At 51.7% G+C, this 13,042-nt stretch overlaps 1 protein-coding gene across 2 annotated transcripts in view; it reads left to right on the top strand.

Annotated features, from left to right (window-relative positions):
- Positions 1–13,042, top strand: part of SMOC2 (SPARC related modular calcium binding 2) — a 128,372-nt gene that overhangs the window by 40,807 nt on the left and 74,523 nt on the right. For both annotated transcript variants that reach the window (XM_037020901.2, XM_037020902.2), the window contains exons 3-5: positions 4,931–5,037; positions 6,059–6,158; positions 11,064–11,111. In XM_037020901.2, the coding sequence (XP_036876796.2) occupies positions 4,931–5,037; positions 6,059–6,158; positions 11,064–11,111 (255 nt within the window). The remainder of the gene's footprint in view (positions 1–4,930; positions 5,038–6,058; positions 6,159–11,063; positions 11,112–13,042) is intronic.

The raw sequence follows: 13,042 nt of genomic DNA on the forward strand, positions 1-13,042 counted from the left end.
ACCCTGCCACAGCCACAAGGTCACTGTTACCATTGCTGCTGCAGCGTGATGCCTGAGCAACGCTCCACAGTCCCCGTGGGTCCCCACGCAGCTCCGGAGCACACAGTACTGATGTGCGGGAAGACAACCACGTCCTCGTGTCCTCCGTGCAACGTGACCACATGAGCCGTTACCACAGGTGTCTCTGCCGTGCTGAATGTGGAGCCTGGCCTCTCCCCATGAGAAGCCCAAGGACCCTGCACAAGAGCCTCCTCTGGCAGCTAGTGGTTGTTGGTTTGGAAGCCTCTGTTCACCGATGGGGTCTCCCCTCCAGGTGCTGTCTGCCATGACGAAACTACCTTAGCATGTCCACAGGACCATCCACGTCCTCAGGGCCTGGTGGCTGTGTGCTGAGGCTGTGGCCACAGCCACCTCCCAGAACCTCCCCTGCAGCTCTGCAGAGGCTGGCGGCCACTCTGGTCTTGCTTGTGCTGTCAGAGCGGTTGTTCTGAGTCACCCCTTCCCATGTCACCTTCTAGCTGACGAGCCTGGGCCAGGATCCTGTGGGGCAGAACTGATGGCACAGGGGCTGCAGGTCCCTACACAGACCTCAGCAGCTCCTTCCTCATCTAAGGGGTGACCCAGGGCTGCCTGTGGGGGCGGCCGGTTGCATTCCATCTGATCCAGCAGGAGGAGAGCTGGCGTCCTGTGCATGTGGGTGTTTGGAGATTGGGTGGAAAGTGGTGACGGCAGACGGGCTGTCACACCTGAAACTATTGAGGGTTCTGGGTTCCTGAGAAGCCTGTGGGTGCCTGTCACCCGTTTGGTATTGCCGCAAGAGTGCCTGTGTATTCGCTGAGCTCTGCAGGGGACTCAGGTACGACCCACTAGCAGGGCAGCTCTCAGTGGGCAGTGGTCATTCAGCCGGCTTCACCTGTTCCCAGCCCAGGAGGGCACCCGGCCTGCTGTGGTCCCTGTGCACATGCTGGGGCCGAGGCCACTGGGGCTGTGCAGTGGGCCTGGACCAGTGTGGGTGCGGCTGGGCTGTGCCTGGGGTCTGAGGTCCACTCAGTGGGGTTGCAGAACAGTGCGTGAGCCCTGGCTGCTTCTCTAGCCCACTGTGCCCACCCCCTGCTATGCCCTGAGGCTGCTGGCAAGGCTGCCTTTGAGGAAGGCAGAGCGATGTGGGTGTTTCCATGGACCTTCTCCTGGAGCCAGTGCTATCGCTTCAAATGACCAGGTACTAGAGTGTAGTTTGGTTACTAACAATCAGTTGTTAACCTGCTGTGGTTTTCTTTAGTGAAACAGGTGTTTCTGCAACGGAAGTCTACTCGGGGTGTGAGCGTGTGTGTGTGTGTGTGTGTGTGCATGTGTGTGTAAGTAGGTACGTGTGTGTGTGTGTGGGTGTGTGACTCCCTTTTCTGTTGGGGTCGGGTCTTCTCTGCCAGGCCCCTACCCCGCGCTGGGTCTAAGTTGGGCCTCTCCCCACCAGCGTGCTCTCTGGAGAGCCGTGGCACGTGCTGGTGTGCGAGGCCCCTCTGCCCAACTGTGCTGGCCTCCTGCAGAAACCCCTAATTATGCTCGCCTCCCTCCCCATGGCATCGCACACATCTGGCACGGGACACACCCTTCTTCACAGGCTACAGCAGACACGGGAGATGGTGCCAGAGCTGCCGGGCTCAAGGCAGGAGCAGAAACGCAGCAGGATATTTTTGGAGAACCACCAAGAAGGGCAGTCCTTCCTCTGCTTCAGGGACGCCTTAGCGTCGAAGCGCTAGTTCATCAGATGCTCTGGGAGGACCGCAGCTCAGCCCAGGGAGTCTGTCCTGCGCAGAGATGGCCGGAACTCACAGAGGGACCGGGTGACATGCACACCAGGGCTGTATTCTGTGCATTGCCAGTCGCGGTTATCGGTTACCATAGAGATGGGCAGACCAGCTGTTTCCCAGATACGTGTTGAGAGACTATCTGAAGGATGCCGTATCCTTGCAGTAGTTTGCCGTTCATCTGACTTGTTTTCCCTTACGACCTGGCAACCCCATATGTATATGCAGGGTTTTTCCATTATAGTTTGTTTCTGTGTTTATGCATTTAAATGGTAACACTGCTTTAACACAGAGACCTAGTTCTTGCCTGCCTCCGGCTCCTCACCGCTGTGGCCACAGAGTCGCTCTGACAGACGCACGGGACTGCTGCTCTAGCCGACCCGCTGGTGCCGAGCTTGGAGACCCACTGACCTTTTTTCACATCACATCCATTTAGATCAAGAAGGGAGAGGCTGTTTTATTTATGCCAAAGAACATTGCAGCACAGAATTCTTAATTTTTCTTAGAGTCTGGCCTTGAAAATTATGGGTGGGTAAAAATATTACAGTTTTGGAAACATGGCATCTGCCTTCATCTGGCACCAATAAAGACAAAAGTCCCGTCACCTGTAGGACCACCATTCCTGAGCCACAACGGGCAAGGCCCCTTCCTTTGTCCCGTCGTGTTGGCTCGGCCAGTCATGCCGCTCCAGTACCAGCCCTGTGTGTGCCAGGCCCCGGGCTGGGCCGCGAGATACAGCTATGAGCAGTGTCGGCCTCAAGAGTCCACACTGCCACACTCAGGAACCACCCGACCACCATTCTAGACCCAGAGCCAGGGGGTCTGTGGCCAGGGAAATATCCAGCCTATCTATCGTTCATTCCGCTGCGCTCCCTCTGGTTTCTATGAAAAGGGCATCTAATCCAGCCTGAAGTGTGCACACGCGAGCATACGATGGTTAAAGTGGCGTTAAGGGCTCTGGGGGCCTCGGCAAACAGGACGAGCAATTCAGACGCTGCTGGGTGAGGGCTCTGTGGGGAGCTGTCCTGCGCCGGACACACAAAACTCACCAGGGAGATAGAGCTCCTGTCACACGTTCTTACCACAGTGAAATAAATAATGAAACAAAGGAACATGAGGGAGATGTGACTAATTTTGAGTGAAGTTCCCTGCTTTCATGTGTGGCAGAAAGAGTGATTTGATGAGCTGCTGTTCAGCCTCCCCTCAGTAGTAAAGATCCGGCACCTAATTTAGTGTCTGGAATAAGGGAAAGTTAGCAGGCGACGTGAGGCAAACAGCACTTCTATTTATTAGTTGGTCACGGACTTGATTTTGAGGGATGGTTGACACAGGCCCTGTGGCTACCCAGTTGGGGATATGCCAGCAATATGCAGCCTGTGCCCTCGGGTTTAACGTGCCAAGCATGAGAGCTGGGGTTTGGAGAACTATCCCATCAGCGGCAGATGCAAAGTCTTCGAAAGAAGGCAAGCCAGGAATGAGGCCCACAAAGGGTCTGCAAAATATATGCTTCTTTGCCATGTTCCATGAGAGTTCAAATATTAGAAACAATTTGTGACTCCATGTGTACCCTAGGAGAGACCTTGCAAGGCAGAACCCACATCACTTTCCCTTTTGGACAGTCAGACCACAGGTCATACTGAGAAAACGAGGACAGAAGTCCAGCAAAGCAGGGGTTTGTCCTGACCCAAACCCAGGCTGCATTAAAACCACATGTCCCTGAGTGTTGGGTGGCCAGGCCAGGACGAAGATGGAGACGGGAGGCCCTGCGCCCGGGAAGGGGGTCGCCAGCACGCACGCCTGAACACCCGCCGCAGCTGGCCAGCAATCTACCAGCACCCTGACTCTGCCAGCAATGTCACAGGCAGCCCAGAGCCCTGAGCCGCTTCCAGGATAGCATTCTGTCACAGCCGGCAGCGTTTGCCACAGGCAGGCAAAGGGGATGCTGGGGATGCCAGCAGTGGATGCGTTTGGAGTATCTCTTGGAATGCAGGTGGCCTTTAAGATCTAGACAGCTTGTTACTTAAATCAGGAAACACTTAAGAAAAATGGAGAAAGTCATTCTTCTCAAGTTTTAAAACTCAAATGACCTATGTCGTATGATGGTCCAAAGAGACCAGAAGGAGTCCTGTGGTGGCGTCCTCAGCATGAGGGGTGTTGAACCTATGTTCCTCTGCCATGGGGATGTTTTGTGCTGGCCTGTGGGGCCTTTGTCAATGGCGGGCACACACCTTGAACTCCTGTTGCTGGGAGTGAGCCAGCACCCGGAGCAATGGGCGTCCCTGCATGGTGAGGGAGGGCGAGGCACGCTGTGCCTGCCTGGGTGTGCACACTGCCACCTATGCTGGCCCACGTGGGCCTCTGGGGCTGGGGTTCGTGTCTGTCTCCTAATTCGGGTTGTCCAGAGTCAGATTAAATACACTCTAATGTCTGTAGACTTTCCTTTTTCACTAGTTCACTGAATCCCAGGGGTAGTTTCCTAAGGAGCAGGAAGAACAGCTTTTTATATTGAATTATTCTGTTGTAATTTGAACATGAATACACGAAAATTTGGCGCAGGACCGGAGGAGGGCTCAGGATGCTTGGCTTTGTGTCTGATTTATTGTGAGACTCTCCTTCTGATGTTGGAAGAGGCAGGAGCCCCTCAGCACCGTGAGGCTCTAGGATACTAAGACCCGAGAAGGGCCACCGTGCCTTCCTCACCGGATGGTCCTCACACTGGGGGTCCCCTGGGATTGCACACCCTCCTGGCTGGGGCGTCCCGTATGATCCTTGCGGTGCGGCCAGACCCCACTGTGTTTGGGTGGCCGCCTTTGGCCTGAAGGGCGCCCATCTGGGGCCGGGCCATGGCGGGCATTTCTTTATGTACCCGCATTTCACCAGGATAAGGGGAGGAGCCCTTTCTGATTCCCAGGCTCCTTGCTCATTAAATGTGGACAACAGTCTGCAACCCTTACTGTACAAGCCCCTCGTCGGGCTGAGACTGGACGGCCCGCCCGTGGCCACCCCTCTGTGAGGCCAGCTCTGCCTGGGGAGCCCTGGGGCCTGGCCGAGTCCACTCTCGTGGTCGCTGCATGCCTGCTTCTGCCCTCTGTGTAACTGCCGCCCTGCTCTATTCTGCCCCGCAGATGTGTCCAGGTGTGCAGCTGAGAGGAAGTACACTCAGGAGCAGGCCCGGAGGGAGCTCCAGCAGGCATTTGTCCCGGAGTGCAATACTGACGGCAGCTACAGCCAGGTGACAGGAGGGACCCTGTGGTGGGTGGGGGCGGCGGGCCATCCGGCAGGGCCTTGGACCAGCCGCTTCCCCAGCATCAACCGGAGGTCCACACCTCTGCCGCTGTGAGCCCGCGGGCATCGCTGGGCTGCTCCGCGTCACTGCGGGAATCTGCGTGGGAATCTGAGCGGCCGCGGGACATGCTGGCCTGAAATTTTAGCTGTAGAGGAGCAAGTGCTCCAAGTCCCACCTGGGCACATGGGCCACCAGCTTCAGGGGGCCGGCTTTCTGACTGTCCTTTCACACCCTTGGTCCGCAGCAGTGCAGGGTCTCAGTGTGTCCAATTCACTACTGTCACAACTGTTACCTCTTGTTCAGGAGAAGGATCGCTGAGATGTGGTGTGAACTAACACAGCTTCTCATAGGAAACAGGCCAGTTGTGCTGCAAGCCCTCTGAGTGTGAAGTGCATGCATTTCACAAGGACCTTCTGACCTTTGCAGGGAGTCAGCATGGGGGGGTGTCCATCCCGGTGTTCCTTTTTTGGCCTGGGAGACCATCAGACCCTCTGAAGAAGTGTCTCCCTAAGGGGACAGGGTGGAGAGAGCTCAGAACACAGGGAGTGCCCACCTGGCTGGCCGGGGTGCAGGGGAGTGGGTGGTAGGCAGATGTGGAGAGATCTGGGGCGACGGGAAGAGCCCCTGGGGTGGCCGGGTGCCAGCCTCCTGGCCTCCACTCTGCAGGACTGAGCGGGACTCCTGACTCTATGGCCTCAGCTCCCCACTTGGGAGGTGAGGATGGGCTTCCTCCCAGAGGCACGGAGGACAGGACCCGGGGCCTTCAGGTGCTGGCACACAGCACTCAGGGGCGCCCTGTGTATCTGTCCAGAAAGCCCTGGCTGCAGGTGGCCACCCCCATGCCGCATGCTCACAGGGTCTGCTTGGCAGCACAGGTTCCCTAGGGCCTCTGTCAGACAGAAGCTGCAGAGGCTGGAGCGGTTTGCCCTCGAGGCACTGCGCTGACCGCCCGCCCTTGTACCTGCAGGTCCAGTGCCACAGCTACACGGGATACTGCTGGTGCGTCACGCCGAACGGGAGGCCCATCAGCGGCACTGCCGTGGCCCACAAGACACCCCGGTGCCCCGGTAGGTCTGCTTTAATTTTCGGGGGGACCTTCTGTTGACAGTGAAGGCCATCTTCCAGGCAACTAAGTAGTGTCTGAAAGAACATTCTTACAAGGCCTTCTTACAAGTCGTGACCTATGGCTGCTCATGACTGAAAAGACTTCAGTGTGGGTGCCTGAGGGTGGGTTCACATCACCGCGTGAAGCCCGGAATGCCATGGAAGCCCAGCCTCTGAGCCAGCTGACCCACTCAGCCACGACAGGTCATGGCTACACGGCACTCTCCATGCTTAGAAATCACCGCAAGGGCCACAGTCAATAGTGGAAATGCCCACGTTCGTCGGCAAACACGAGAGAAAAGCTCTGGTTTTGTGTGTATGTGTCTGCAAAGAAAGTGTGGGGCATTCTTTGTAGCAACATTTCCAATAGTTTATTTGTGTTATTACTCAGAAGAGGGCTTGATGTGCTGAAGGTAAAAATATTGGCAGAAGAGCAATCTATAAAATTGTGTTTTCCATTAGTATTTTACCAAAAATCCTATAAATGACTCACATCATTTTTATTTGAAAGTGGTTTGCAGCTTGAGTTTTGATTAATGGGTTGAGGAGACCTATCAGACCCTCTATGGAGAAATTTCATGATCCAAGCATCAAAATTCCTAGGTTAGACTCATGGAAGTTGGCAAAATATAGTCACACCAGTAATAAAGCATAAAACATCCTCCTGCTTTTTCATATAAAATATTGAAAAATTTGCATTTAAAGTTTGCTTTTAGATTCATTTTCTATTTAGAGGGCAGGCAGCTTATAATTAGAGATTCTGTTCATGATTCAGACATTTATACTGGGAGCCATAACTGCTTCAGAATGATGATGTCCAAAGTTCACAGGAATATGAAACCTAATATTTCCAGCAACTGATCATCACTTAGAAGCCACGTGGTGTGCCTAACGTGGAATTAAAATATTTATTTTTAAAAATGATTTTGTCATCCAAGACCTAAAAATTGCTGAAAACGTATTTTCAGTGAGTTAACATTTGCACCTAATAATTCTTTTACAAACTTGTGTAGTAAATGATGAAGGAAAAAGATTAACATATGAAGTTGGCCTCTGCGTGCGTCCCTCACTCTGGAAGATTTATTCACACACTTCACCCACTTCATCAGTAGCAGCGCTGTGAGCTGAGCCTTATCTTACACAGGAGAGAGGGGGGCAGGGACGAGATACCTGCTTCTGTGACCGTAGTGATGCTGTTTGCAAAGCTAAGTAGTGTCTGAAAGAACCTTCTTACAAGGCCATGTGCAAGGTTGGCTCAATTCCATATATTCTCCAAATAAACCTTTGTGTTTGAAATCAAACCACTGTGTTGTCCATTCACATCATCTTTTCCAAACAGGTATCAATTAAGTTTAAACATGCTCCATTTTTTTCACTGCCCAGATGGATTTTTTGCTCCAAGTGATAGATTATGGGTGAAAGTATCTGTCCTTTTTCTTTAAAGTCTCGTGTCTCTGTGTGGGAAATGCTTGGAGAGAAGCCGTGTGTCTCAGACTAAGTGTTTCTGGGGACAGGCAGCTGTCCTGGATGGCAGGGCGTACCTGTGCATCCTTCCTACCTTCATGGTGTGTTTCTGCAGCTGGGCGTCTGCTGTGTGCCCCGGATCCTGAGCTCTTTCGTGGGCGTCCGCCGTGTGCCCCTGCTGTGGTGGCTCCCCTGCAGCTCCATCCAGTCCCATGAGGCAGGGCTCGTACCCGGCCCACTTCACAGACGAGGAGCCTGGGGTCTGGGCTGCTCGGCTGCTCGGCTCTGCCTTCCTGCTGCCGCAACACGCTTCTGGTGCCCCCACAGCCACTCGTGTCCTGCACGTGTTCCGACTGGCGAGGAAGGCAGTGGGAGCCATCAGGATAGCCGGGAAGCGATGATGAACCTCATCTAAGGGCAGGGCTTCCTGGAGCCTTTGCGTCCTGAGGGCCCAGCGTTAGCCTGGTGGTCCGACGCCATGGCACAGGCACAGAGGAGCGGCAGGGAGACCGCAGCCCTCCCTGTTTCTCCTGTTCCTGCTTTGCTTTTCCTTCTCTTCCTCCTCCTTTGTTTTCTGAAGACATGTGATGTCATCCTTCCCCTGGACGTGCCATTTCCAGAAAGTTCAGATCACCGGGCTTGTTTGGCTGGGTTCGAAGGAGCCTCAGCACCACGCTCGTGAGGACGCCCCTGCGGCGAGCTGCCCCCTAGCCCTCAGCCGCGCACGGTCCCCGCGTCAGCCCCTCCCCGACGTTGCTGTCAGTACTTGTGAAAGGAGTGCGCTCGGACTGCCAGCTACTCCGGCACAATGCTGCTCACTCCGTGGGGCGGTTGGCAGTCAGGTGGCCTTGCTGAGCATGGCCGGACTCGAACCAAGTGCCCGGAGCTGCCTGACTCCATCGTGCATCGTTCATCCCTTGGGTCAGAGACCTTGCTGTCCTCACCTTGTTTTTGTGGTTTCCCGCACCAGAAACGCACACCCTAATTATCAAAAAGGGCACCCCTTTAAAAATAGCATTTAAATGGGGTAAAATCTCACAAATGGAAGGAATTCAAACGTGTCCTTTGAAACGCGAGTCGACAGAGTATTCATGTCTGTCAACAGTGCCTAGGCCTCCTGGCACACCCACCAGCCCCCGGCGCGGAGCTGTTCACTGCGTTGCAGGCTCCCTGTCCCAGGTCCCTGTCGGACCCGCATGCTGGAACTTCCCGTTCCGAACTCTGGTAGGGCGGCAGCGAGTCCTCTCCAGGAGACTGTGATGAAGGAAGAGCAGTTGCTCTTTGGCTCTGGAGTCACAGGTCGCCATCTATGCCACTGCTTTGCAGAGAGACTCTCCAGGCCTGCCCCAGGTCCTGAGGATGGGGTGCCACAGGGAGCTGGGCTGGGCAGGCCCCGGGAAGCCTCCTGTCTGGAGGCAGTGGAGATGCAGTCAGTGCCCTGTCAGGATCTCCTCCGGATTCTGTGCTGTGGAATTCCTCCGTTGGGGAGCAGGTTATCAAAGGACACTTGGTTTGGCTTTGAAATGATTCCTTACTAAGAACAAGATGGAGTTATTTTGGGAGGGATTTATTTAAGTAAATACTGAATGAATTCAGGGGGGCTGATGAGCAAGTGTCCAGGTCGGCTAGTTCAGGGTGAGAAAGGAGGACAGAGGGGGCTGGTTACTGAGTGTTGTCTTCGGATCTCGGCCTCTCTGATCCAATTGCCCATCAGCAGTCGGTATCATTCAGTCTTAGACTGAAACACGGCTGGATTCAACTGGGAAGCTCTCTCCTGGGGGGCATCTAATTATTATTTAGGATATTTATATTAGCTCAGAAAATTAAAAGTGAAATAGTTATATTCAGAAATATCACTGAAATATTTCCAGTCAAAAGCAAGAAACATTTTTTGACTCATTGCAAAAACATGTGATAAAAATAAACAATGACTAAGAAATGTAAGCTCTTTAAAAACTCTGGATCTATGAAGAGACAGCACAGAAGGGAGACACAAAAAAAGTAGGTTTTGGAAAGCTTGTGAGATGTCCCTCCAGGAGGACTGTTTGTTCCCAGGGGATCCTTACCAGAAGGAAAATCCTGTGTTTTGACACCTGGAAACCATGTAACATTCCAGCGAATGGCCACAAACACCCCCAGGGGGAAATGACTGTGGTGGCTTCTGTGAACCCCTCATCTGTACAAGCAGATGAACCAGGCAACTTGTAGGCCTTTTATTCACTGTCAAAATTACATTTCCGAATGCACAGCATTCTGTTAGTTCACAGACTCCCAGCCAGGGAGGATGGGTGCCTCGCCCAGGCTGGCAGCAGGGGGCAGTGAGATGGCCCGTGCACCAGCCTGCCTGAAGTGGGCGCCTGCGAGAGTAACGTGTCATGTGTGTGTGTCCTGTTCCTTCGTGAAACCCGCTGACTTAAGCGTGGGCTAGTGCGTGAGAACCCGCCACCTCAGGGTGACTTCCGTCAGTGTTTGGAGGGAATGAGTGGCTCCAGGAGGTAGTGTCTCCTCTGCTTTGGGACCCCCATGCCCCTACATTGAGCTACTTGTCACTAGGGCCGCTACTGTATTTTCAAGGGATAGATAACATTCTCAAAATATCATAAAGTTCATACCTTTAGTATAAATGTGGGTGTGCATCTCAGTGTCCTATTCAAAATTGAGAGAACAGTGAGTTTCAAGTTCTATTTCATGAGACGTTTTTGCCAAGGAGTATTAGCCAGCACATGAATTGGTATTTCTAAATGAATCCTGGACAGAATATTCTGAACTGAATTAATTCTGAACAGAATTTTTTTTATCCCTGTGAGGAGGTGTAATGATGAGAAGTTTCACTCTAATGGGGAAGAAAGGACAGCCTGTCATACTTGTAACATAAACCTTTTAATATAATATAAATGTTAACACATTTTTGTCATGAATTACTCCGTTAGCCTTAGTGTATTTCCTGTGCTTCTCTACAAAATGATGGTTCCTCAATTTTCTATATACCAGAATCCAGAGGAAACCAGAGTTTTTATTTATCTTCAGTTCCATAACTTTTTATTTTAAAAACATTTCCTGTTCTAATATAATTACTACCCCTACATGGTTCTGTATGTTAAGAAGGTCATCATGATATTTTTCAGATGAAGAGGCTGCAATATATTATATATTAAAGGGTCTCTGTACATGTCCAGCTAGTTTGCAACAGAAGCAGAGGATAATATTATGTTCCTATGTTAGAGCTCGTGACTTCAGGTAAGTGTCACCTTGGGGTTCAAGATAACTTAGGTAATTTAACTAGGAAGTGACAAAGCACAAATAATTAGAATGAACCCAAATGGAATAAAAGTATTTGTCTAACTGAGTTGTTGATGATCATCTGAGAGCCAAGAGTAATTTCCCTCTTTATTTCCCTCTTCCAGGTTCTGTACATGAAAAGGTACCCCAACGGGAAGGTGCAGGAAAAACAGGTAACTATCTTAAAATGAATTTCCATGATGGTAGATTACAACCAATCCAGTCTATGCTTTAAAATAATTGCTCAAGTTAAAATTTTAACACATGCCAATGCCAGTAATGAGAGCTGAAGCAGTTTGCTAGTTGTTTATTCATTCAACAAACGTTTATACAGCCCTGACTATTGCCAGGTGCCTCATAGGCGCTGGGCATGCCATCTGCAGAAAGCCCGCTTGTGTGCACATCAGGGCCTCTCAGGCTGGGCTGGAGCTGGGACCACCTGCAGGCGTGAGGTGCCCCACTGAGCATGTGTGGAGAGCATCCCTGGTGAGGGTGTCTCAACTCTTCCTCGTAAGAAAGGGCAATGCTTCACCCACCTACAGCGGTCACTTCCACTGAGATGGTACAAGAACCAGAGAGACAGTGAGCTGTTCGTTTTGAAGCCACCCCGTCCCACTCAGGCCCATCTCTCAGGCTGCAATGTGCCCACCATGACCTGCCATGAGTCCCCATCTCTTCCCGCCCTTTCTCAGCTACCACCCTTTAGATCCAGGCACACATTTCCTGCCTTTATATCCATCTTTGAAGTGAAATAAAAAATGTTTCTAAGATGAAATAAAAAATAATGTTCTAGTAACAAAGAAAGATACAGGCACTTTTTTTTCAGATGCAGTTTATAGTATATGAACCACTATTAAAATAAAAGTGATTAAAGCCACATAGACCCTAGTTTTACTCAGTTCCATTCCCTTAAGTGTGAATTGAAACTGTGGCAGCACTGTGCCTGCCCTGGATGATTGTAGTCTCTTTGTATTATTAAGATAAATAATGGGACAGGCCCACACTAACACACGCGGGGGTGTCAGCCTGTGTAGATGGCTGGTGGGCTCGGAGGAGAGTGTGTTGGTGGGGCAGCTATGCAGGCCGGGGTGGGTGTCAGATCTGGGGCAGCCATGACATTGAACTGAAGACCCTCATAACTGAGGAAAACAGTCCATTTTCTTGGTGAAAGACAGTGCCAGGCAGTCAGAACACCGGCTCTAGGCCGGTGCACATCAGGGATGAAGGGAGAGCCGCAGGGCTGTCAGAATGAGCAGCCTGGGTGTGAGCCTGTGAGGTGCTGAGCAGCATATCAGTATTTTTTAGGGAAGAGGAAATGCCAGTGTTCAGGATTACAACAATTAATCCAACATGACAGCAGGGAGGAGGCCACAGAAATCCTATTTCAGAGGGCCCTCCCTAATCCTGCTCACTGCGATTCATGTTGAACACACTGTAGAGAGTAAAAACGTCCTGGGGGAATCAGCATGTGCACAGTGATGAAATTAAGCCCAGTGTACACTCCTCCTGAAGCCCCTGATCTGTGGACACGTGCAGGACAGGGAAATGCTTGAAATTAAGCAACAAAGCTGCTTATGGACAAAGGAGCCATTACAAACTTGGGAGATGAGACAGACATACAGCTGTGTGTGATTTTGTTCCATTTCCCTGAGGCCGAGTTCAGTGGGCCCCAGGGGCCTGACCCCTGAGCAGAGCTGTCTGGAACCAGAGCCTGGCCTGTGGCTTGAGGAGGCTGGCGCTGGTGGGGATGGGAGAACCCGGGCCTGGTGCTGGAGCTGAGCCCGGCCTGCAGCCCCGCAGACCCAGTGATCCGGGGATGGGCTGGTAGCCCGATGTAGTGACTTGTTCAGGCTTCAGCAAAATGCACAGAACAAATAACGGATTTGATTGTTGTCCTTCTGAAAGACTTTAAAATATGTTAAGATCTCAGTATGTTCTTTTAAGGCTTCTGAATATGAAAAATATGTTTGAGATATGTTCCCTGTTTGATTTGAGTTTCTCGGAAAACATTCAATAGCAAAATACTCTCAGTTTATGATTATCGTCTATATTAGGATATCCTGAATAAATGGTGTTAGGTATTTTGTCAGTATTTTGGCAGAAC

This window comes from Manis javanica, chromosome 13, assembly GCF_040802235.1.
Source record: "Manis javanica isolate MJ-LG chromosome 13, MJ_LKY, whole genome shotgun sequence".
Taxonomy (NCBI): Eukaryota; Metazoa; Chordata; class Mammalia; order Pholidota; family Manidae; genus Manis; species Manis javanica.